The sequence below is a fragment of the Rhinopithecus bieti genome, unplaced genomic scaffold (genome assembly GCF_001698545.2).
Source record: "Rhinopithecus bieti isolate Rb0 unplaced genomic scaffold, ASM169854v2 scaffold_425, whole genome shotgun sequence".
Classification (NCBI taxonomy): Eukaryota; Metazoa; Chordata; class Mammalia; order Primates; family Cercopithecidae; genus Rhinopithecus; species Rhinopithecus bieti.
The window spans coordinates 2,434,811-2,459,995 of record NW_016803361.1 but is presented as its reverse complement, the minus strand read 5'-3'; the positions used below and the strand labels follow the sequence as shown (position 1 = coordinate 2,459,995).

The window sequence follows — 25,185 nt, the reverse complement described above, 5'->3', positions numbered from 1 at the left end:
AGTGCTGTGTATTTTGTACTTGGTGCTTATTTACAAATGGCACTTAACTTTATTTCCTTGTATATTGCCTTGCCTCATCCACTGGAGTCTAGTGACCAGATGGTAAGCCTCAGGAAGGCTGGGACCTGGTGGGTCTTAGTCCCCCTGTTTCCAAGTATCTGGTGCAGAGTCCAAGCTCAGTGTGGACAGTGAATGTCCCCACTAGCCCAGGGCCTGGAGTGGGGCAAGGTGGTTGGTGATATGGCTTTCTCTCCCTGCCTGCCCTGGCCAGGCCCTGGAGCGGCTGATTCACCCCCAGCTCTGTGAGCTGTGCATAGAGGCACTGGAGCGGCACGTCATCCAGGCTATCAACACCAGCCCAGAGCGGGGCGGCGAGGAGGCCCTGCATGCCTTCCTGCTCGTGCATTCCAAGCTGCTGGCATTCTACTCTAGGTGAGCTCAAGGTCCGGCGTGTGGTGGCTAAAGTCTCCCTGGCCTCCCCACTCCCCTTATTCCCTCTGCCTGAAAAGCACCACCTGCCCAGCCAAGAATCACCTCCTCCATGAAGCCTGAAACCTTCCCAGATTTGATTCTTCAACCCTTTTCAGCTCACTCATTTCTCTGTATCATTCCTTCCTGGAACACTGTCTTATAGTCCCAATCTAGAACTTCCGTTTGTGTTGTTCTTAGTCCCTGGTGCTTTCCCACTGCTAAATCATTTTCTTTTCTTTGTTCTATACAACCAAGTTTTACTTTAAAATTTGATGAGTTAATTAATTGTGTTTGTGCCTTGCCCGTCTCCAGAAAGGATTAAGTACATTGCTCCTTGAGGGCAGGGGCCAGGCTCTACACTCCTTTAACCTGCCTGCCCCATCTCCTGCTGGGCATGTGCTGATGGGTGGCTGTGCTCCTATGTCTGCAGCCACAGTGCCAGCTCCCTGCGCCCGGCCGACCTGCTCGTCCTCATCCTCCTGGTTCAGGACCTCTACCCCAGCGAGAGCACAGTGGAGGATGACACTCAGGTCTCAGGGCAGCTCTCTGGGCAGAGGGAGGCCTTGGGGAAGTGGTTCAGAAAACCTGCCTGGAAAGTGGTGGGCGGGCTCCCCCTGGGGACTCCATGTTGTCTAAGTCACAATTCTGGGTGTGTGGTTGGGCGTGACTTCTTTCCCACTGCTTTCAGATGTAAGGGGAATTCTGGAGTGCACATGGTCCAGTGGGTTCAAAGTGCAGATTTTTCAAGTCAGCCATGGCTTGAAACCCAGCTTCACCACCTGGCTGTGTGAGCTGAGCTCATACTTGCATCCCCAGAGCCTCAATGCCCTTATCTGTGCAATGGGAATAACAAAGCATCTACCTCTCAGGGGTGTTTGGAGGGACAAAAGGCGGGGTTCCCACGGAACCCAGCACCGCCTGGGGCATAGTGAATGCTCAGTGAGTGTTGGCCACCATCATCGCTGTTGACCTCATCACCAGGGGTAGTGGTGGGTTGGATACCAGTGTGTTGGAATTTCTGGAATTTCCACAGAACAGACTGCCTAGAATCAAATCCCTGGGAAGTCTGAGGACCGCACACCCAGGACTGCACCCGGAACGGGTGGAGGGGTGGGGGCTTCTCTGTGAAGCGCTGGGAGGCAGAAGGGGTGAAGGGAGCCAGGTCAGATAGGAGCTAACCAGCTTCTCCCCTGCCCTGCACAGCCTTCCCCACGGAGGGTCCGGAGCAGCCAGAACATCCCCGTGCAGCAGGCGTGGAGCCCTCACTCCACAGGCCCAACCAGGGGGAGCTCCGCAGAGACGGTGTGTGCTGTGTACTTCGTGGAGTCAGGGGCAGGAGGGGATTGGCCTCTGCAGGCAACCAGGCCTTTCCTGCCCCTCCCGGGAGAGCAGGGACAGGGTTGAGCCAGCTGGGAGAGCCTCTCAACCTGAGCCACCTTCTCCATTCCAGGAGACAGACAGCTTCTCCCTCCCTGAGGAGTACTTCACACCAGCTCCTTCCCCTGGTGATCAGAGCTCAGGTGAGGCCTGGAGGGAAGCAGTAGGAAACAACAGCTAGCTGCCTGCAGCAGTAGCAATCAGCAGCCCAGGACGTTTGTCTTAGGCTTCAGTGGACCCTGCGCCTCCTAAGACATGAGTGCAGGTACCCGTGTTCCTAGAACACAGGGTGCTGTCTGCGACTCCCCATCTTCCCTGCCAGCTCCAGCCTGAACTCAAGGACTGTTAAGACCACTCCACTGATCCCTAATGCTGTTGATGACAAGTTGATTATCATCGTTTAAAACTTTTGAACATGCATTCTCAGACTCATCTTTCTTTTTTGTAATTAAAAATTAAGTTAAATTAAGTAATAATCATCTCATTTCAATACATTCTAAAATATAAATATTCAGCCTCTGTAGTTTATACTTTACCTGTTTCTCCAAAGTATGTGGGTAAACAATAAAAAAAACTATAAATATTCAAAATGGGTCAGGTGTGTTGACTCACACCTGTAATCCCAGCACTTTGGGAGGCCAAGGCGGGTAGATCACATGAGGTCAGAAGTTCGAGACCAGCCTGGCCCACATGGCGAAACCCTGTGTTTACCAAAAATACAAAAATTAGCCAGGCATGGTGACAGGTGCCTGTAATCCCAGCTATTCAGGAGGCTGAGGCAGAAGAATCACTTGAACCCGGGAGGTGGAGGTTGCAGTGAGCCAAGATCATGCCACTGCACTCTAGCCTGGGTGACAGAGCAAGGCTCTGTCTCAAAAAAAAAACAAAAAAGAACTACAAATATTCAAAATGTTACAAAAAAATAGACAACCTTGCTTAGAGAAGTAGATAAACCAAAATCCAGACTGTTGTGGTCACTATGAATGAGCATTACATTTATTTCTGAAGTTCTTAGGGAAAAAAAAAGGATCCTGTGGTCCATCCACATCATCCGATAGAAGAAAGAAGACCAGGGTTTCAGGAGGAGAAACCTGTTGGGGACTAGGATTTGAAAGGAATTTATTATGTGGCTTCTTTTAACCAGTGGCTCCTAACCCTGGTACATTGGAACCACCGGGCAGCTTCAGCCAGCCCAATTAAGTTACAGTCTGTGGGCCTGGGACCCAGGTGTGATTACTTCTAGGAAATTTTCCCAGGTGAGTCCAACGTGCCTCGGGTGCAAACCACTACTGTGCACAGATTTAGATTATAGCATGCTTTGCCCCCGGCTGCATATTGAACTCACCTTTGGATCTTTAACAATCATTCAAGCTGAGCCTATACCCAGAGATGCTGACTCAGTTGACCTGGGCATCAGGATTTTGTAAAGGTCCTCAAATGATTGTCATGTGTAGCCAAGGTTGACAACTACTGGGTTAGATGCTCTTAACTTTAGGTCCTTGGACTAGCTAGAAGCCCAGGACCCCCGAGACGGTGTGCAAACTCGTCCATGCCTGTGCAGTTCCTGGGGTGAGGGTTCCTAGCTATCTTCAGATTCTCTGAGTTCCCAATGAGCCTGAGGCCTGTTGAGAAGCAGTGCTTCTGGGTAATCTCCGAAGTTCCTCTTACCGCTCCCTTCGTCATTCATCACCGTCCTCCTCCCAGTCCCTCTCCCTCGACAGTGGTTTTTATGCCTCAGAACTGTAAAAAATAATGTTGTTCCACTATGCACAGAACTCAACAACTTACAAATGGCTTGGGTTGCACTCATCCATTTGTAAATCAGGTGTTTAAGACTAGGAACACACTTCCCCCAGAGGAACATGATTATAAATGAGGGTTGTTTGCAATGAAATATAAGAGGTAACAGTATTATTACAGACATAATATTTCAGATATGTGGTGAGTTCAGTAGGTTTTTGCACGCTATATTCGGAAGGAAATCCACCTCAATTCCCAGCACACAGTAGGCGCTCAGTAAGAGCTTGCTGGTTGAATAATGAGTGCGCAAAGGTGGACTGTGTGTGCTGACTCCTGAGGGGCGGGTTGAGGTCTGAAGGAATACAGGGGACAGAACAAGGAGGGGATTAGGGAGCAAGGGAGGGTCAGCTTCTCTTCCAGGCCCAGGCCACCTCAGCCCTGGTACTGCAAAGTTCACCTTGTGCCTGCCAACTTAGGATGAAGGGGTGTTGCCCAGCCACATTACCACCCCTGCGTGGAGCTGGCAGCCAAGGGCGGAGGTTGTGGGGGACACCTGGACCCCCTACCCCATGCTATTGAGCCATTGCTTACATCTCATGATACTTACATCGTTATGTTATTACCTGTGGCCTGCAGGTAGCACCATCTGGCTGGAGGGGGGCACCCCACCCATGGAAGCCCTTCAGGTGAGTTTCTCCTGTGTCTGCCTGGGCTGCAGCTGATCTGAGATGCTGCAGTAAGTGTTGGGGGCTCTGAGGGTTCCGCCTCCAGGGTCACTCTACCCATGGGAGCCCTCCTCCGGCCCACCCCAGGCCTGGTCAGTACAGGTGCCTGTCCTGGTGCCAGAGCTCAGCGCAGAGGCAGGGTCTGGGGACAGGCTGTGAGGGGTGGTGAACTTGCCCCTCCCCTCCCCCAGGTGCTGTCCCTCAGCTCCATTGTTCTTGGGAGTGAAAGTCCAATCGAATTTTTGATTTTTTTTAAGTGAGCGTGTATATTTATTGCAGAAAGATTGAGAAATACAAAAGTAAACTATAAAAAAGGGAATGAAAATTACTCTGAATTCTGTCCTCAAAATGAGATTAACATCTTTGGGTATTTCTTTCTAGTCTTTTTTTCCTGTGACTTTACACACACCCACACCCACACATACACACACACACACACACACACACATGACATATGTACACGTGTGTATTTTTAAAATCAGATTTGGATGCTAACATGCTTCATTATACTTTTTTATTTAAAATTCTTCCGTTTCCTAAGCAGTCTCACAGTGTGGTTTGTAATGATTGTCTGGGAGTCCATCACATGCATATGTTATTTATCTAACAAATGCCCAGGACAATCGCATCATTGTGTCCAGTGTTTGCTGTTATATATAATACTGAAGAGGAATTTTTGTGGCATCTCTCGTGATTTCCTTAATTCTATAATTTTTAGAACTAAAGGCTTTCTTACTCAGATCCCTCTGTAAGGCTGGAGCCTTGCTCATTTGGTCACTTTATGCCTCAGTTTCCCCAATTTGAGTGGCTGTTGGGATGTTCTGAGGGTGATTGAAATGATACAATGTTGAACGTTAGTACCTCCATCTGTTGAAAATGTGCACTCCCCATCCACGAGTGTGTTTCCCTGCCTTCTCTGTCCTCTCTGTGCCGCCACCCAGCCCCTCTGCCCCTGCCCACTGCCCTGCTTGTCATCCAGGCCGGAATCTGGGCAGAAAGGTCCAGAAGCAGCTGAGAGGGGCAACAGCGGAACTGGAGCTGCGAGGACAGTTTCAGCAGAGTGCAGGGATTTAAAAACCGGAGTTTCTTAGAGCTAAAAATGTTTATTTCTTATGGTTCACAGATAGGGCAGCAATGGGTGGGTCCGACTTAGGGATCCCACCTCTCACTTCAACTCTTCTTCCTCTGTAGATAGCGGAGGACACCCTCCAAACGCTGGTTCCCCACTGCCCTGCGCCTTCCAGCCCTAGAAGGATCTTCCTGGATGCCAACGTGAAGGAAAGCTACTGCCCCCTAGTGCCCCACACCATGTACTGCCTGCCCCTGTGGCCGGGCATCAACCTGGTGCTCCTGACCAGGGTAGGAGAGCCCCTCACCCTGCCCTGGTGACGCTTGGGGCTGGCACGGCTTCCCCAGGGGCAGCCCTGTTCACTCTCCTCTCGGCCCTTTCCCTCAGAGCCCCAGCGCGCCCCTGGCCCTGGTCCTGTCCCAGCTGATGGATGGCTTCGCCATGCTGGAGAAGAAGCTAAAGGAAGGGCCGGAGGCCGGGGCTTCCCTGCGCTCCCAGCCCCTTGTGGGAGACCTGCGCCAGAGGATGGACAAGTTTGTCAAGAATCGAGGGGCACAGGAGATTCAGGTGAGACCCAAGTTCCAGTCCTCCCCACCTGAGGAAGGGGCAGGGCTGACAGCAGGGTCCATCGGGTCCACCGCAGCTGAGAGGCCAGCAGGCCTGGGTTCCTGTCCAGGCTGCACCTCCACCAGGCCTATGATCCTTGTTTTCCCTATTATGAAATGATAACGAAAACTTAGCTGCTTTTTAGGTTTTCAGAATCTTTTTATGTGTGTTTGGCAGAACATGAATTATAATTCCCCTTTTTTAGGTGTGGAAACTAAGGCTTAGATAAGTTTTAGCTTGGCCAAGATTATGCAGCTTATGAGCAGTGGAGCCAGAGCCTGGATGCAGTGAGCAAGTGCAGGCCAGGGATCCGCCCGTCACGGGCTTCCTCCTGCAGCGGGGCCAGGCACCCGGGCTCACAGGGCAACACGGGGATGTGCAAGTCATGGCCCCACCCTACCCGTAGCAAGCTTAGGGCCCAGGTGGGGAGCTGAGACCAGGAGACACGCGAGAATGTGCAGGCAGTAGAAAGAGGCCGTCACCCCGTGCTCTGACAAAGCCCAGATCAGGGCCTGGACAGCAGTGAGGTGGGTGGGGGTTGACACTGGATTTAAGCAGTGGCAGTGCCTGGGTGTTTGAGGAGCTGGGACCCATTGTGGCTGGAGTGCCTGTCAGTCTTAAGGCTGCAGGATTGGCTGGAGGAGACAGAGCAAGCAGATGATGCCCCAGACCCAGGTTCCTCTTCACGGAGGCAGAGGCAGTGCCGCATCCCACAGTGCCTCAGGGCATCCTAAGGAGCCCTTTCACTAGAACACCAAGTTCTTCAGCTTTATAGAGATCCTGTGAGGCCGCCCCCTGCATGGCTACCCCATGCCCACCCCATGCCCTCCCAGCTCCTGCAGCAGCACCTCCTCTGCACACCCCAGCCCCTGCCCTATGTGTGCCCACCGACCCCGAGGGGCTGGCCTGGTCACTGTGAGGGTGCTACTGTACGTGTCTGCGCCCATCAGACAGTGAGCCCCTGGAAACTGCCCTTTAAATAAATGCTGCTGAGTGACTAGAACATGGCACACTGAAGTCTGCAGGGGGCTGGTGGGGCCTGCCAGGGTAGCCTGCATTGGCCAGATGGGCAGATTTGTCTGGGGGCTCTGTGCCCTCTCAGAGCCTGATCTGGGAAGGCCTTTGGCCTGGACCTCACTGGAAACATGGTGGGGATGCAAACCTGCCACCTGTCTTCCTTACAGAGCACCTGGCTGGAGTTTAAGGCCAAGGCTTTCTCCAAAAGTGAGCCTGGATCCTCCTCCGAGTAAGTGGTGGGCTTTAGGACAAGGGGTGGGTCATGTGCCCAGGCAGACTGTTCCCTGGGAGACCGCATCTCCTCCACCACTGCACATCGTTTATCATCAAAATAATTTCAAGAAAGGAGATTTCTTCCCACATATGTGGCACACCATGTAGAGAAGCTGGGAAGCTCCTTCCTATTGCCTGATCAGCTGTGGCTACTCCCTTAGGTCTTTCCATCTGTCTGTCCCAGGAGCAGGAGCAGGGTGGTCCACCTAGGAATGAGGGGCTCCCCAGGTCGGTCCATCCTGGGTGCAGGAGTAGGGTGGTCCACACAGGGCAAGGGGCTCCCCTAGGTCTGTCTGTCCTCGATGCAGGAAGAGGGAGGTCCACATGGAGTGAGGGGCTCCCTAGGTCTGTCTGTCCGTCCTGGGTGCAGGAGTCAGTTGGCCCACATGGAGAGAGGGGTCCTCCTAGGTCTTTCCTGGGTACAGGGGTGGGGTGGTCCACATGGGGTGAGGGGCTCCCCTAGGTCTGTCTGTCTGTCCTGCAGGTATGGGGTGGTCCACACAGGGGCAAGAGGTTCTCCAGGTCTGTCTGTCCTGGGTGTAGGAGTGCGGTGGTCCACACGGGGCGAGGGGTTTTTCTAGGTCTGTGTCTGTCCTGGGTACAGGAGTGGGGTGGTCCACACAGGGGCGAGGGGCTCCCCTAGGTCTGTCTGTCCTGGGTGCAGGAAAAGGGAGGTCCACGTGGGGCGAGGGGCTCTCCTAGGTCTGTCTGTCTGTCTGTCTCTCCTGGGTACAAGAGCGGGTTGATCTACACGGGGCGAGGGCGTCCCCAGGTCTCTCTGTCCTGGGTGCAGGAACGAGGTGGTCCACATGGGGCGACAGGCCCCCCTAGGTCCCTTCTGCTGTGATGCTCTCCTCTCTCATGCCCAGGCTGCTCCAGGCATGTGGGAAGCTGAAGCGGCAGCTCTGTGCCATCTACCGGCTGAACTTCCTGACCACAGCCCCCAGCAGGGGAGGCCCACACCTGCCTCAGCACCTGCAGGACCAAGTGCAGAGGCTCATGCGGTAAGTGCGGTGCGGCCCCCTGGATGGCAAGGGCAGGGTCTGGGGTCCGTACTTCCTCCATGCAGCCTGAGCTTCCCCCGGCAGGGAGAAGCTGATGGACTGGAAGGACTTCTTGCTGGTGAAGAGCAGGAGGAACATCACCATGGTGTCATATCCTGACGCCGGGGCCCCAGCCAGCCCAACACGCCTCTCGGGTCTTCTGCCCCCACACCTGCTCCCAGAAGGACTGTGGGCCCCAGGGAAGGGGAATATATTTTCCACCCCTCAGCCGCTCACCACCTCTCTGAAGGAAAACAATAGGACATAGTGACCCGTGTGCCTTGTCTGTAGGAACATTCCAAGCTGAAATTACAGGAATTCCTCCTGTCCCAAAGTTAATTCACAAAAGCCATAAAGACTCTTTATGTCAGTGTTGCCAGCTGGCAAAATGGTAATAGGTATTCCACAAGGGGTGGAGACGGGGTGGGTTCCTGTGGTCTGGTTGGGTTGAAAGGGCCATGTCCTTCTTAGACCATCACAGTGGACAGTGGCATGTAAAGGCTCCGAGAAGGCCTACAGTAAATGTTTATCCCTGTTTCAAAAACCATTCCTAAGACTATTTGACCCTTTTATTATGGAACACTAATTTCACTGAATACTGATTTTCCATGGAACTTGATGTAAAACAGCTTTTCCCACATCATCTCTGAAGTGTCCAGCCCTCAGTCTCCTGAGGCAGGTCCTCAGTGGCAGGTGAAAGGATGCCAGAGGGCCTCATTAGCCACCAGCTGCTGCCCTTCCATGGATATCTCTTCCCCTCCCAAATGGGAGCCTTCCAAACGCTCATGATGAAGTGTAAGGGTTTAGCAAGGTCACAGTGAGGTGCATAGGTTGGGCGGTCAGCTAGGCTCACTCATGAACCAAGTGGCTGTGCTCACATTCCAGCCTCACGTGTGTCTGACTTAAATTCATCCCTCATGAAAACGATGAACTGAGCAAACCATGTTCCTGTAGGGCCAGAACGGCCCATGTCAACTGTGCAAGCGTTGAGGATCTTACAGCTTTTCAAGGCCTGGGGAGCTGGGAGGTAGTGGGGATCTGAGGAAGCAAGGATACCGGGGGCTTGGCTGAAATGGAAGCTGCTGGAGAGAAGCAGTCCTGGCCCTCCTGCCACCATGACTGGGCACAGCTAGAAGTCCAGGGCGAGGACAGAGGCAGGTCATCCCTAGCTCCTGGCTTGGTAAGCACCTTAACTCAGACCTTCACCTACCTAGAAGACTTCCCAAGCTTGGTGCACTTCATCTACGTGGACCGCACAACCGGGCAGATGGTGGCGCCTTCCCTCAACTGCAGTGAAAAGACCTCGTCGGAGTTGGGCAAGGGGCCTCTGGCTGCCTTTGTCAAAACCAAGGTAACCATTCCGGCCCAGGGTGGGGATGGGTGGGCCTTAGCCAATACTGGGCAGTCCCTGCTGTTGTGATCCACATACCTGGGGCTAGCAGAGTGTGCTGGGCAGCAGGCCGGAAGAGGCAATGGCCAGTGCCGGCATAAATAAATGCTCGACAAGTATTTGTTGAATGAGCTAGAATGGAGAGAACGGCAAGGTACATCAAATGGGCATCAGAACTTAAAACAAGGCGATTTCTGTTAGGGAAGCATTCCCTGGAAATTCTTTTATTCTCCTTATTTAACTGACTGGTTTTCATGGCAAAGTTGTATTTTTGGTAGGGGGAGGACCCCTGCCACTGTCCAAAAAAACTGTACGTGTGTGTGTGTGTGTGTGTGTGTGTGTGTGTGTGTGTGTTCTTTCTTTTTTTGGGGGGGGCGGCGGGGGGCAAGTGAAGTGTATTCTAATGTTTAAAACAAGATGGGAAGATGGGAAGTTGGGTGGCAGAGGCATGTATTGGAAGCCCAGCCCCATCTCCCACTAGTTATGTGGTTTTGGGCAGTACTTAGCCAAGTGTCAGTTTCCTCATCCGTAGAAGGAAAAAATAGTGCTATTTATGTCACAGAGTTATGAAGATTACATGAGAGGATACGTGTCAAATATTTAGCATAGCACGTGGTACAAAATGTAGATACAGTTCATTCAGTACTTACTGGCAGCATCGTCATCACCATCTTCATCCTTGCCCCTCATTCTGGAGACAGTCGGGGTTATCTTGGTACGTTTTTCTTTTTGGTTTTCTGTGCAGTTTGTTGTAGTTGAGATCACTCTGTATGTGCAACTTTGTTACCATGTTTTCACTTCACATTATATCAGATGCATTTCCTCATGCCATTAATTCTTTATAGACATGATTTTTAGCAGCTCCGTAATAGTCCATCATGTGAATGTAACATAATTTATTGAACCATTTCCCTGATGTTTAGACATACAGATTATTTCTAGGCTTTTGCTGTTATAAATAATTCTGCAGTATACACCTTACATACATCTGTGTCCCCATCTCTGATTATGTCCCCAATATGGATTCCTAGAAATGGAATTACTAAGTCAGATGGGAGCAATGTTTTTAAGGTTATTCATGGGTGTTGTCAAGTTACTTTCCTGAAAAGTATAATCAATCCATGGCAGATTTAATTAGTAATTGCACAGTGATGCAGTTTGGAGCAGATTGCCTGTCCCTCCCGCTAAGGGTGGAGGAGCGGGCTCCTCGCGTCTCTTCCCAGCCCTGAGAGGTGGGAGAGAGCCCACTGTCCCTACTGCCTTCCCTGGGGTACTTCCCTGGCAGCATTGGTGACGGTCCCTGCGTCAGGCAGGAGGACATTCCCAGGGCAGCTAAGGCATGTGGTTTCTCAGGCCCTGTGTTTCCATCTGACCCCTTGGTGAGCTCTGATTTGGACTTCACCCCTGGCTCAGAACATCCTACAGGGTCACTCACCTGGACCACCATCAGTTCCCAGCCTGAAGGGCGCTAGGATGGATTTAGGAGACCACACCTTGTCCTCCTGTGTTAATGATGTCCCTGGCTGTTTTCTGGCCTGAATGATCATTTCACTAATTTATTTATTTTAATATTATTATTTTTTGAGACAGGGTCTCACTTTGTCACCCAGGCTAGAGTGCAGTGGCACAAACACAGCTCACTGCAGCCTCAGTCTCCTGGGCTCAAGCGATCCTCTCGCCTCAGCCCCCCAAGTAGCTGGGACTACAGGTGTATGCTACCACACCCGGCTAATTGTTTTGTGTTTATTGTAGAGAGGAGGTTTTGCTATGTTACCCAGGATGGTCTTGAACTCCTGAGCTCAAGCAGTCTACCTACCTCAGCCTCCAAAGTGCTAGGATTATAGGCCTAAGCCACCACACCAGCCCAGTTCACTAATGTATGGCTTATGTGTATAGTAAAGTTACACAAAGCTTTTTTATATATATTTTGCCCCCACACTAACTGGAGGGTAGTCCATCCATCCAATAATGATTTATTGTTGAGCCTTCTGCTCTGGGCCAAGGCAGTGCCCAGGTACTAGGAGAGGCCCCTGGCACTCACGGAGTTTCTTGTCTGCGCACTTTCCTTCCTTCGGAGGTGAGAGCTGCCTGGGCAGACCAACGCTGAGAGAGTGGTGATCCTCACTTTCCTCTTTTCCCCAGGTCTGGTCTCTGATCCAGCTGGCGCGCAGGTACCTGCAGAAGGGCTACACCACACTGCTGTTCCAGGAGGGGGATTTCTACTGCTCCTACTTCCTGTGGTTCGAGAATGACATGGTAGGTGAGACCGAGTCCCTGGGCCAGGACAGTCCGCACACACTTCCCACTCTGTAACTCTTGGATTCGTTTCTTCTGAATTGTTGTCTGTCTGTCTCATCTTCTCTTCTTGTTGCTGGTAAGCCCAGCAGGTTGGGACCCAGAGCTCAGAGGTCACATTTTCACGTGGGCATTTAACTGCTTTGTGACCCCTCTGCCCAGCTGTCTGGCAGACTCTTGCCATTGTCCACGTGGCATGCAGGCACACATGTGAGCAGATAGGCACACGCCCCACTGTGGGAAACGTGACTCAGATCATACACTTTGTCGCTAGTGATTCCATGTCACCAGCATCACATGCCAAGCATGGCACATGGTCATCCCTGTGGCATAGGCCCCTGAACTCAAGAGCATAGGCCCTGCTTGAAGCAGTGAGCCAGGCCACCCAAGGAGACACTGGTGGTGTGGCTCGGGGCCCTGGCCTCCTGGCCCTACACTGCTTCCTCTGGGCCTCACTGTTACTGCAGAGTAGGCTCCGGTGAGGGGAACTTACTGTCTGTGGCCACCTGCCCCTCTCCTCCTGTCTCTCCCTCCTCTCTGTCTCTTCCCTTTCTTTGCTTTCCTCCTGTTTCTCTTTTATTTGCATCTCGTTTGTCACCATGAATGGTTGTTCCAGCTCTCAGGAGCGTTCCTCCTCCCTCGCAGCCCTTGGTCTCTGGGTCCCTGAACTACTGTGCCTTCCCCTGCACCCACCCTGCATTCTCTTTGTTCACTGAGGGTGACAGCCATCCCTTTCCATAGGGCAGGGTGGTTACTGGGGCCCTCCGCCGCTGTTCTCTCAGTCATCCCTCACAGCCTTGTGCAGTGGCTAGGGCAGGGATCCCTGACCCCATTGTACGGATGGAGACACGACGATCTAGAGCTCAGACGCCATGGCCAGGGCCACCGAGGTTGTTAAGTGAGGAAGCCGGAGCCCAAGCTCTGTTCCCCCAGCCTGCAGGCTCCCAGCTTTCCTCTGTGCCACTGGAAGTGCCCAGGACTTGTGTGCAACAGAAGTGCTAGAAAATTCCTGTGACCTTTACCTTCACTTCTAGGGAAGGACAGGAGTTTGTGTGCTTGGGTGGCCCCGTGGGGTGATACAGTGAGGCAGAGCTGTGAGCTGGAGAGGCCAGGTTTGAATGTCAGCCACACAGCCCAGCTGGTGCCACAGGGGCAGCCCTGCACGCTGCGGAGTCCACTCCCCCTGCATGGCAGGCCACGGTGGCCCACACAAGTATCAGCTAATCGCCATGTTTGTGCCTGGCACACAGGGCACGTCCAGCAGATCTTAATTCCCTTCCCACCTTATCCCACCCTGGGAATTCCCAGTTCTTTCCAAGCGAGGCTTAGGCCTTTTGTGAATGCTCTGCTCTTCGAGATCCTGTATGACAGCCCTGCAGGTTGCCCTCCTGAGCGTGTGTTTGTGGCCTGTGCAGGTCCAGGTATTGATGGGAATGAGAGCTACCCTGCCGGCCCTTGGAACTTTGTATACTTTGTCTCTAATGTTCATAAGGCGACTGTTGTTATTCTGACTTCAAAGATGAAAAACCAAGGTCCAGGCATTTTCCCAAGCACCCAGCACACAAGGCAGAGCCAAGCCAGGCTGCGAGCCCGGTGCGTCTGACTCAGACCCGTGTGCTCCCCCGACACCCACTGCCTCCCTGTCCTCCCTCCTCAGGGGTACAAACTCCAGATGATCGAGGTGCCCGTCCTCTCCGATGACTCGGTGCCTATTGGCATGCTGGGAGGAGACTACTACAGGTGATGGCGCGTCGGGAGCCGCTGGGGACGGACGCCCCCGTGTGGGTGATAAGTACTCGCCTCTGCCGGGAGCGGCTTCTGCTTCAGCAGTGCCCTACCCCAGACCCAGAAATCCATGCTGGGAACACCTTCCCAGCTGGGCCTGTGTGCAGTGAGGGAGGATGGGTGTGGAGGGCACTTCTGTGTTCCTACCACCTTCCTGCTGGCATGGTCTTGGCAGCACAGGAAACGTCTACACCCGGCCCAGAACATCCCCACTGCTGCCTGGTAGCCAGGATGGCACTGTTAGGTCAGTGAAGAACAGGAGCAGGTGTCAAGGCCCACGTGCAGGGGCCTAGTGAGATGACCGAAGACATGGGCATTTGCTCGCGAGGGCCCAGAGAGGCCTCTGGCACTGGAGGAGGGCAATAGCCTCGCTCCTGAATCCCGTCCTCCCTTTCCTCCCCAGGAAGCTCCTGCGCTACTACAGCAAGAACCGCCCAGCCGAGGCTGTCAGGTGCTACGAGCTGCTGGCCCTGCACCTGTCTGTCATCCCCATTGACCTGCTGGTGCAGCAGGCCGGCCAGCTGGCCCGGCGCCTCTGGGAGGCCTCCCGTATCCCCCTGCTCTAGGCCAAGGTGGCTGCAGTCTGCCTTTGCACCCCATCCTCCAGCTGCTCTTGCTTGCCACTGTTCCCCATGGCAAGAGCCTGCTGTCTGCAGTGGCCATCCTGAGGATGGGGCAGAGTGCCCAGGGTGGCCCCAGGGTTTCTAAAACCCCACCTAGACCACCCTCCATGTGGGGTACTGTGCAAGGCCCCAGATCCTTCTCTCCTCCCAGGGGCCCAGTTTGTCTTCGTAAAACAAAAGTGGCAGCAGCTCCTCTTCTAGAGCTGCTTCTGCCTTTATCCTGGGAGATGGGGAGGAAGCCCCATCTCTGCTGTTCCCTGAGTGGAGGAAGCCCCCCCGGCAAGCTCTCTCCTTTGCCTGGGTTTGAATTCCAGCCCTGCCACTTCCTCTCTGCATCTCCTGGAAAGTTTCTTCTATTCCCCACATTTAAAGCGATGGCACCTCCTTCCCAGGGTGGTGTGAGGATTACCCAATGCAGTAGGTGCTCAATAAATATTGGTCATTGTTATCACTGAAGCTCAACACGCTTATGCTTCTAGACCCTTCTGTTGTGCCGATAAGCCCTTGCTAAGTCCCAGCCCCTTCACGCTCAGCTGGTGTCTGCCCTGGGGCTGGGGTTCTCAAGCCCCTGGCCCTGGCCCAGAGATACGGATTCGCTTGGCGGCCGTGGAGCCCAGGCTTTGATGTCTTTCAAAGCTTCCGCGGTGCGCCCTGGATTAAGAACCACCACCCAAGGAGTACAGCCCCTCTCTTCCAACCGAGAAGTTCCTGTCCGAGAATGGACCCAAGGACAAGAGATCCTGAGAGCCCTGGGACTGGGAGCATCTGCTCCTCTGAGGCCAGGAGGCTGGTGCTGGGCCAGAGAGGGCGGCGTGGCAGAAATCAGCGTCTACCGCAGCACAGGAACAGATGGCCCTGTGCTGTGCATGTGGGAGCCGCGCCTTCTGTGTCTTCAGTCTTGAGCCAAAATTCGCACAGACTGGTCTCTCCCTTGCAGGGGACAGCTTTGGGGAGGCGTTGGGGGAGCTCGAACCCACACGTTGGTCTAAGCCCGGAGAAGGAGGCAGTGAGGAAGTGTCCCCTCAGGTGACTGGATCTGTGTTCCTCCTTATCATCATCTGATGGAATGGCAATGAAAAGCATGGATTGTGGAAAATACAGAAAAGCATAAAGGAAAAAAACTCCAATCCTCTGAGCCCACCAGTGTTCAGGACGCCCGCTTTTGTCGCCTACTATTTCCCTTTAGTTTTTAGCAGTGGCTGGATGTGATACGTCTAGTTTAACCAGTCCCCTTGATCTTTCTATATAATAAATAACACAGGGGTGGACATCCTGAATCGGATCTTAGCAGAGATGCTCACATGCGGGGTAACTGTCCATGGTGTGTGGAGGGGTCCTCGGAACCCCCTCTTAGGATCATCTCCACATACTCTCCCAGTTCTGAGATTCGTTACCAATAGCAGGTTTCCTTCACACGGCCATGTCAGAGCAGCGCAGGAACTCTCTGCTCCACTCCGAGGGGCTTTCTCCTCCTAGGGAACACTGCTAAGTAATGGGCAGAGAACAAAGGGGCTCCTCATTCAAGGCAGGCCTAAGGGAGGGTCAGAAAGAACTTTAGCTGGAGGTATTTACAGATGTGACCTCTAATCCTTGAGGATTCTTGGAAAATGGGCAAAGTGCCAAAAGAAGAGAACCCAGAGAATTACAGACAGTGAACTTGCCCCTAAGCCCTCATTGAGGGGTATGTTTGAGCATTTAGGAGAGGACTCCAGTGCTTCTCAGCGACAAACACAGCTGCCTTTGCGGTGTCTGAAGGCCCTGGTCGTGGTGACACTAGATGGCTGCCCTGGGCGCCCCCTGTGGGTGTAGAGACATGACCACTCTGCACTGGCAGACTCAGCATGGAGTCAGAGCCGCCGAGTCTGACATGAGCACTTGCCATCCCAGGCATTTCAGTTCTGACTGAGAAGGGAGCCGCACAGGGGAGGAGAGGGCCCTTTGGAGCTCCTCTCTGCCTCCACCACTCCCTAACCCTGCAGCCTCAGTGCCCTCATCTGTAAAGTGGGGAGTTTTGCCTACAGAGTTCAGCACAGTACCAGCCTGACATGGGAACCCCAGTGAATTATCAGTTTTGTCATTATTCCCCTGCATCCTGGAGGTGACACTGCCTGGTTAATAGGCACCCCCTCCTGATGGCCCAGCACAGCTGCACAGCAGCAGGAGGCTGGCCTGTGGCCAAGAATGCACGGTGGAGGAGGGCTGGAGGGGGACTGCAGCTCCTCCTCTTCCTGCTTCCTCCCTGCTCCACCCCCTGCCTAGGGCAGCACAAAAGCAAATCTCTAGCTAACTCCCTCCCTAGCAAGGCCCAGCCTGGGGCAGAAATGCCTGCAAGTGGCCGAGGTCTCTGCAGGGCTGTGGCTGCCTCTCCCTTCCCAGCTTGGAGACGAGCTCACACAGAAGCCGGGGGAGGTCTGAAGCCTGAGTATGATGCGGTGGTGATAGGAGCAGGTAAAGTGGTAAAGCAGGCTGGGCCAGAGCTGAGGGGCGGGAAGGCAGCCCTGCTCAGAGCTTGGTGGGGAGGAGGAGGCTTTGCCAAGCCCCACTGCTCTCTCCTTGGGCATAACCCGCCAGAAGTTTGTACACTAGCAGGGGCTGCAATGGAAAACCCTTCCATCTGGCAGGCACACAACTGGGATTCCGGTGCTGGCTCTGCTATGTGGCCTGGGGCAAATGCTTGCCTTCTCTGGGCTTGGATCTTCCATGGAGAATGACAAAGGAAGACTAGGTGAGCTCAGGGGTTTCCCTCTATCTCCTGCAAAATGACCTGGTTTCCACCACATTCTCAGCCTGTGGTTTGTAAGGGTTGGAACTAGCTCTGGGTCAACAGACAAGTGAAATCCAGCACCCACCCCCCACCTCCCCCACAGTGCCGTGAGTTCTGGTCACCACTACCTTACCACTGAGGCATCCTCACAAGAAACTGCAGTCATTCATAAATGCCAGTTAGGATAAAACAGAACTGAGTCCCGGAGTTCCTACTGCGTGTCTGCAGAGGGCAGTGGCCCCCATTGCCTTGCAGCTCTGGGACATTTGTGAATCTGCAGTGATCCTGCCATACTTTGCCAACCCCTGGGCTCAAGAGTATCAAAGTCTACTGGGTGCTAGGGGAAGAGGCAGGCCCAGGACCAGGTGGTTCTTCCTTAGTGCCTTCCATTCACACTTGCAGAGGGCCCCAAATGCATGATTGCCAGCTAGGTCTTACAGAGATAATGACAGGGACCGAAAGCAGACGGCACTCATTACGCAGCTTTGAAGGCGTGTCTTCATTTTCCTATGTGCTAGAGCAGTTGCGAGCAGGTAGATACTCAACAGTCACCTCTCCAGGGAAAAATGTGTGATGTGTGTGTGTGTGTGCGTGTGTATATATACACATACATATATACACACACACATGTATATACACACATAATGTATATATGTATACATATATGTGTATACATATATAGACACACATGCTTATTTTAAATATTGAAATAAAAGATACACTGCACACAATTTTACAAATAAAAATACAATACTCTCAATGTAAATGCAGTCTAGCCAAGTGATTCTTACCAAAGGCTTTCTTTGATTTTTGCCAAACTCAGTAGCCAACCTATAGTTGCAACTGACAAATGAGGGTAGCTCCGAAGAGAATGGTGCTCCATATTTTCTGTAAAGAGTAGGACGATCGTGAAACAGCAAAGATTTATATCCCAGCCTTACTCCTTATTTTTTTAATTTATTTTTATTTAATTAATTAATTTTTTTTTTTTTTTTGAGACAGTCTTGCTCTGTCACCCAGGCTGGAGTGCAGTGACACAATCTCAGCTCACTGCAACCTCTGCCTCCTGGGTTCAAGTGATTCTCCTGCCTCAGCCTGCCGAGTAACTGGGATTACAGGCACCCGCCACCACGCCCAGCTAATTTTTGTATTTTCGGTGGAGTCCGGGTTTCACCATGTTGGCCAGGCTGGTCTCGAACTCCTGACCTTGTGATCCACCCGCCTCAGCCTCCCAAAGTGCTGGGATTGCAGGCGTGAGCCACCGCTCCCGGTCTTCTTCTTTAAATGACAGGACTGATGTTACTCAAATAAGATAATTTTTTTTAATACTAGAATTTCCTTCAATTTTTATGCTATTCACGCTGTAACAGCTAATGCTGTTAGGTTTAATTTGCATTATTAGCATTTTCCCATTGCTTTCTTAAGCCTGACCACAGGACAATAAATGCAGCCCTGCTGTGTAATATTTGTGTAATAATGATGACGGTGGTGGAAATACTCCCACCATGGCCTTTTTTGTCACCAAGATGAGGTTGCTGAATATGATTTGGGAGTGATACCCAGTGGCACATCACTGTATAGCACGTCCACCATGCAGAGATGTACCTAGAGGCCAATGACGGCAAAGGCATGGGGAACAGACAGATGTAGTAAAACAAATAGGAGGTCGTGTGTTTTGAGTATTTATTACCTTTGTTTTTAATATAATTTATTTAATTGTAAGCTTATATAATTTAGTTTATAACAATGGCTATTTGACATCCGGCTCACAAACTCCCTGGGCTGGTGGGAGACGTCTCCAGCACCTCGCTTAGCCTCAGAGAAGCCCCCTGCCTTCTTCTGTGCTCGGCCACAGCTCACCCTGCTGTCTCCTAATGGGGAAGGTTGACTCTAGGTCACCAGCTGCCTTGGTGACTTGCCTACAAGTGCGAGTGAGTCTCAGTGTGTGAGCTTTTCCTTGACATGATTTCTTTAGTTGCTAAACATACCATAAAGCCTGTTTTAAAGGCATCTTGGGCCTGAGTGAGGAACAGAGTGGCATATTCTGAGACAAGGGTTACCTCTGAGTCCCTGAAGGCACACTGGCACCTGGCCGCCACCTTGAAGATGACTCTGATTTAGTCATTTGACTAAATGTGCCTGAGAGTGACTGAGGAGCTTGTTAAAATGGAGATTCCTGGCCCTGTACCTGGTGATGAGCATTCTGAGGGCGGGGGGGTGACTCCCGGAGGTCAGCACATCCACCCAACCAACCCTGCCTGATGCAGGCAGCTGCAGAGCCCACGCCCAGAGCAACTGCTTAAGGGCCCAGGCGCCTGCTGTGGGGCCCCTGAGGCAGGTCTGGGGATTAGCAGAGCCCGCAGCTGAAGTCCTCTTCAAGGAAACAGAGGTGTCACCAGAAGCCAAGGAGGGCTCAGCCAGGACCTGGGGGTGGCCACTGGGAGGGGGTCTTGTGCTTTGGATCCTTTACCTTACTCATTTGAGGTCTGCCATGATAGAACTGGACCCAGTTGCCTGGAAAACTGTGAGTTTTCCAAGACTGACCATCAGCACCAATTAAAAGACAAATAGCTCCCATTTATCTCATCCTTGCCGCACTGCAGGGTCCCTGGCACCCTCTGTTCCCCACGTGAAGAAGCTCAAGGCTCAGGGCAGCTGACAACTCTCTGAGGTCACGCCCTGGCAAGCAGCAGAGGCTAGGCTGAGCCCAGGACTGTCTGCCTTTAGTTTGTTGCATGTCTTTGAGACAGGTTCCATCTGCTCATGAGTCCCAACTGGCAGATTGTTTAAACTTTCTTATGAACATTTTCAAAAGCCCATACAAATAAAGAGTATGTCAAGCAGCACTTTTTAAGATGAACTATAACCAACTAGCTTCTCATATGCTTCTCATGTGGTCAGAGTTAATTTTAGCTCATGAAACTCTTGGTTCTGTGAAACACCTGCTGAATAGACTCCTGGGAGGGGGATCTGGGAGTCGACATTTACACAGCCTCCCAGGTGATTCTGAGCTTATCAGAGCTGGAGAGACACTTGTTACCCAGGGGCTTGGTGTGGAACATGAGATGCCAAAGCCAAATTCAGGCCTCTCAGCCCAAGGCACCCTGAAGCACAGCCAGTCACTCCAGCACATGTTGAAGCTGTACATGCTTGCTTCATGTTGAACTGTTCACATTTTATTTTTGGAACACTGGGGATTGGCAAAAACAAACCCATGTGAATGAAGCCTCCTAGGGCACCATTGTGCCAATTGTGAACCACATGTGGGCAAAACAAGCCACGCTTGACAGCAGCTACCCACATGACCAGCACTCCCCTGGATGCTGATGCTGCCATGTGAGATGGGACATTGGCGCACCAGCATTCAGCCACCCATTGCTTCTACTGCTTGCCAAATCAACCGTGCTGCTCCCTCAGATACCATCACCTGCACCTCCCAAGCAATGGAAGCCCTGGCAATGCTCTCATGAGCCCCTCACTCCAGCAGAGCCCCTGACCAAGCCAGGGGAGCAGGACTTTTCCAGCCAGGGCAAGAACCAGGGTTTTCTGACTCCTTGAAGATCTGGTGTTTCATGGAGTTGAGCCAGCTGCTGTTCCAACATCTGAGTGCGGGAAGGGGAGGGGAGGCTCACCAAGGATCTTCATGGCATGGGGACAGGGAGCGGTGAGCACATTCCTCAAGGACTGTCCGTCTGCCCGCCCGCTGACCAGTGATGCTTTCCTTCCCTCTCCCCTGTCTCGTTGCAGGACACAACGGACTGGTGGCTGTGAGTACCTCCCCAATTGATCCCACTTCACTGGCCCCTGGGCGTGTGGCTCTCAGCAGCCTGGGAAGGAGTGTGAAGAAGCAGGTGGGATAAGGGCCTCAGGAGAGGAAAAGGCAGCCTAGTCGACACTCTCTGCTCTCCTGCGCTGATCGGGGGCTGGGTCGAATGCACATCTGCAGCCAGCTGAGGACCTGAGGACGTCACAGGCTGCTTTCCTCCCCTTCCCCGAATGGGGAAAGGTGGTTTCCCCATGGCCTGTGAGGGAGTCAGGGAGCTTCCAGAAACAAGCTGACAAGGCGGGGAAGCATGTAACCAACATAGCATGGGAGCAGGTGGGAAGCAGGGGATTGGGCACCCAGGGCAGGGTGGGCGCCCTTGACTCCAGATCATAGGCAGCCCTTGTGTCTAGAGCCCTGTGCTCCCAGCCAGGTCCAGGCCACGTACCACCTTGGAGTACGTAGCCGCTATGTGGCCAAAGTGTGCCCTGGGTACATTGAGGAGCTCAGCCTAGCAGAAGGGCCAGCACCCCATCCCCAGCACCACTGACTTCAAGATCCCAAGCTGAGCTGGGTGGCCCAGAGCTATCCTTAGCCTATGCTTCTGTAACCTGAGTCTAGATACCTCCAAGAGGCCACAGAATGTATTCAAGGCCACAAAACAAACATGGAACATCTTCTTGAAGCAGCGGCAGCTCTAGAATATCAATATGGGAGGAACTGTGGATGTGCTAATGGACTGATGTTAAACCTTAATACTTTACCTGATGTCTAAGTTTTACCTGAACATTTTATGTGGGACATTTTGTAACTCAATGGATCAGTAATTTAAAACATTGATTTTATTTTATTTTATTTTAATTTTTTTTGAGATGGAGTTTTGCTTTGTCGCCCAGGCTGGAGTGCAATGGCACGATCTCGGCTCACTGCAACCTCCACCTCCCGGGTTCAAGCAATTCTCCTGCCTCAGCCTCCTGAGTAGCTGGGATTTCAGGCGCCCACCACTAAACTGGGCTAATTTTTGTATTTTTAGTAGAGATGGGGTTTCACCATGTTGGCCAGGCTGATCTCGAACTCCTGACCTCAGGTGGCCTGCCCACCTCAGCCTCTGAAACTGCTGAGATTACAGGCATGAACCACCACGCCCGGCCTAATTTTATATTAATATAGGCCTGATTTTATATTAATATAAACAAAGATTCATCTCCCAGCTCTGCCACTTTGTGAAGGTTAAGGTGAGTCACTTAGCCTCTCCGAGTCACTGTAAAATGGAACAATGGCACCTGCCCTCACAGAGCTGCTGTGAAGGTAATGGATCATTTGCTGCTAGGACCTGTCACATGCAAGTGGTGACTGTTATTATTGGAAGTTTCCAGGCCAAGGAAGGCTGGCATCCATCCCCTTTACCCAAAGCCCACCAGGAACACACTTGTAGTTAGTCTAGTTGGGTTTCTTGCTCTTTGCAGCGAGGGGACTCACATCAGGGGAAACTCGGGTTGCCTCAGTAGGAAGGTGTTAGAAAGAACCTAGCACAGGATTTGAGCTTTGGTTGATTCGAGGGAAGGCCTAAGGAAATAGGGATTGCCATAGATTAGATACTCTCAGGAAGGAGGGACAGCCCTGCAACTGGGCAGCTCAAGAAATCTGATCTGTAGGGAGGAGAGAGATGTGTGCGGAGAGCAGTAACTGATAAAGAAGTAGCAGTCACTCATTTCAGCCAAGAGGGGTGTTGGGTATTTTCTCGATGGCACTGAGACATTGCTTTTGTTTGTGCTTGCCTCATTTTATCATAGTCTTATAGAAACCTTGTTTGGGGTTGTCCATCTGTGAGATTGTTCCTGTGTAATAGGAGATGCAGCTTACCTTGCGTGCCAGGCCTCAGCCACTGAGTGACGGCTGCTGTTTCTTTCTCAGTAGGATATGTTAGGAGGATAGACGCTGGTTTCACACTGTCTCGTTTCAATTCCTAAGACCTCTGCTCTTCAGCTCTGTGAGCCTGAGGCAAGCTGTTAACCTTATTGAGCCTCAGTTTTCTCATCTGTAAAATGGGAGAATCATAGTACCTGCCTCGTGGCTGGTAGGAAAAATTAAATAAGACAATATACTCACTGTTTCTGGCACATAATAGTTGCCAAGTAAGCTTTTTGAAAAGTCTGACTTTTGCATGGCACCATTCCTGTGGTCACAGGGCCAGCATTTTAGATCGGTAGATTCATGACCAGTTTGGTTCAACAGATATTTATTGATTTTTCCACTAAGTGCTAGAAAAAAATTAATAGAAATCCTTGCATCATTTGTTCTCCCAAAATAAAGCTCTGCTATGAACAGCTTCATTTACTGAGCACATTCTCTGTGCCAGGGACCACTTAAAACCCTGTCTAGGGACTAGCTCAGTTCATCTTCACAGCAGCCTTATGAAGTGGGTAAAGCCAGGACTATTTTCATCAGCCCCATTTTTGCAGGTGAACAAACAGGCCAGGCGGATCAGGTACTGAGGCTGCAGCAGCAGAGAGAGAACGAGGGGCTGAACCTGGGCGGAAGAGTCAGCATTCACAAGTTTCACTTCACTGTGCTGCATTTGTAGGAGGAATGAGGCTTGTTCCCTGCCTGAAGGAGAGGAACATCCCAGGGCAGGGTGGCAGGAAGCAGCGTGAGACCCTGAGGCACCAGGCCTCTAAGGAGGGAAGACCGCCTTCAGTTGGGAAGTGGAGGGGTGGGAGCAGGCCTGTCACATCTTAGAGGACATCTAGGAAAGGCAAGAGTGGAAGGGGAAGCACAGGGAAGGGCATTCCCAGAGGTGGGAACAGCATGAGCAGGGTGGGGAGGCCATGGGGTGTGGGGCATACTGGCCTATAGTGAGGACCTTAGTCTGAGGGTCAGCCCGAGGGAGCCCTGACATTTCAGAGGGATAAAGGGAGGGCCCTGTGTGCTGCCCCACTTCCCAGGCAGCATACCTGCAGAGACTGGGGGTGAACACCGCGGTCTTCGAGAGGCGCCATGTGATCGGGGGTGCAGCTGTCACTGAGGAGATCGTCCCAGGTGAGCTCTGATGTGGCATGGGGGAGTGGAGGGCAGTGACCCGGGGACAGTCTTCATCCTCTTCATCCTGCTGACCCCCGGTGACAGTCCTCATCCCCGCTGACCCCCGGTGACGGTCCTCATCCCCGCTGACCCCCGGTGACGGTCCTCATCCCCGCTGACCCCTGGTGACCGTTTTCATTGGATTCGGTTTCAGGGTTTAAGTTCTCCCGCGCGTCCTACCTGCTCAGCCTGCTGAGGCCGCAGATTTACACTGATCTGGAGCTGAAGGTAGGGCCTCCCCGGCCTGATTGCAGGGAGGGAGGAGGCAGTTCCATCTTCCCAACCTGGGCAGAGTCTCCCTGTTCCACGCCCGAGGTGATGCCCGCCCCTGAGGGCTCCCTCTTCTACCCAAGTCTTGTGTATCCCACGGGATTTCCCTGCTGCATTCCCATGGATGGGTTTTGTCTTGTCCATATAAATTTCATCCAAGAATCAGACTTCTTTTGAAGAATGAGCTTTGTCACCATCAGGCCCTGTGGGACACCTATCTGAAGCCTTGGGCACCTGAGCTTACAGCTGCCTTGGGACACAAGCCCCATTTCTGCCCTCATTGAACTTGAGAGCTGATTCCCTCTCTTGGCAGCTAGAGCAGGAAGTGGGGCCTGGGGACTTTTCTGGCTCCCGGGCTGTTTGGAAGCTTCCTGAGAGTCTCATCTGGTGCTGTTTGCCTCTCAGTCCACCGACCTTTGTCCGCAACCTTACCCAACCCTGCCGCCAACCCTTTCACGTTCCTTCACCCCCACTGTCTTATAAACTGCGTCACCACATTCCTGAGGCTGATTGGCTTCTACTTGCTGGGTACCACTGTCACTCACCACTCAGAGAAAAGGGTTCTTAGTGCCATCTATACAAGCAGCTGCCACTCACGTTGCTGCCATCTTTTTTTTTTTTTTTTTTTTGAGACGAAGTCTCGCTCTGTCGCCCGGGCTGGAGTGCAGTGGCATTATCTCGGCTCACTGCAAGCTCTGCCTCCCAGATTCACGCCATTCTCCTACCTCAGCCTCCCGAGTAGCTGGGACTACAGGCGCCCACCACCACACCCGGCTAATTTTTTGTATTTTAGTAGAGACGGGGTTTCACCGTGTTAGCCAGGATGGTCTCGATCTCCTGACCTCATGATCCACCCGCCTCAGCCTCCCAAAATGCTGGGATTCCAGGCGTGA

General features: G+C 52.4%; 2 protein-coding genes across 12 annotated transcripts in view; both read left to right on the top strand.

The window, feature by feature from the left end:
• Positions 1-14,872, top strand: part of HPS1 (HPS1 biogenesis of lysosomal organelles complex 3 subunit 1) — a 31,148-nt gene extending 16,276 nt beyond the window's left edge. For 4 of the 5 annotated variants that reach the window (XM_017880454.1, XM_017880438.1, XM_017880445.1 and 1 more), the window contains 14 exons: positions 272-432; positions 902-1,001; positions 1,675-1,773; positions 1,922-1,991; positions 4,225-4,274; positions 5,505-5,672; positions 5,770-5,949; positions 7,173-7,234; positions 8,148-8,282; positions 8,367-8,432; positions 9,528-9,672; positions 11,854-11,967; positions 13,664-13,746; positions 14,195-14,872. In XM_017880454.1, coding sequence (XP_017735943.1) covers positions 272-432; positions 902-1,001; positions 1,675-1,773; positions 1,922-1,991; positions 4,225-4,274; positions 5,505-5,672; positions 5,770-5,949; positions 7,173-7,234; positions 8,148-8,282; positions 8,367-8,432; positions 9,528-9,672; positions 11,854-11,967; positions 13,664-13,746; positions 14,195-14,357 — 1,596 coding nt within the window. In that variant the 3' untranslated portion in view covers positions 14,358-14,872. The remainder of the gene's footprint in view (positions 1-271; positions 433-901; positions 1,002-1,674; positions 1,774-1,921; positions 1,992-4,224; positions 4,275-5,504; positions 5,673-5,769; positions 5,950-7,172; positions 7,235-8,147; positions 8,283-8,366; positions 8,433-9,527; positions 9,673-11,853; positions 11,968-13,663; positions 13,747-14,194) is intronic. The other variant, XM_017880442.1, reaches the window with a different exon arrangement.
• Positions 14,873-15,973: 1,101 nt separating this feature from the next.
• PYROXD2 (pyridine nucleotide-disulphide oxidoreductase domain 2) overlaps positions 15,974-25,185 on the top strand; it is a 32,773-nt gene continuing 23,561 nt past the window's right edge. For 4 of the 7 annotated variants that reach the window (XR_001887064.1, XR_001887062.1, XM_017880488.1 and 1 more), the window contains exons 1-4: positions 15,974-16,862; positions 20,926-21,029; positions 23,887-23,980; positions 24,177-24,250. Coding sequence is in view for 5 of the 7 variants with exons in the window: in XM_017880488.1 (XP_017735977.1) it covers positions 16,547-16,862; positions 20,926-21,029; positions 23,887-23,980; positions 24,177-24,250 (588 nt within the window). In the remaining 2 variants the exon portion in view is untranslated. Of the gene's footprint in view, positions 16,863-17,035; positions 17,140-20,925; positions 21,030-23,886; positions 23,981-24,176; positions 24,251-25,185 lie in introns of all 7 variants that reach the window. The other 3 variants (XM_017880505.1, XM_017880495.1, XM_017880475.1) reach the window with 3 other exon arrangements.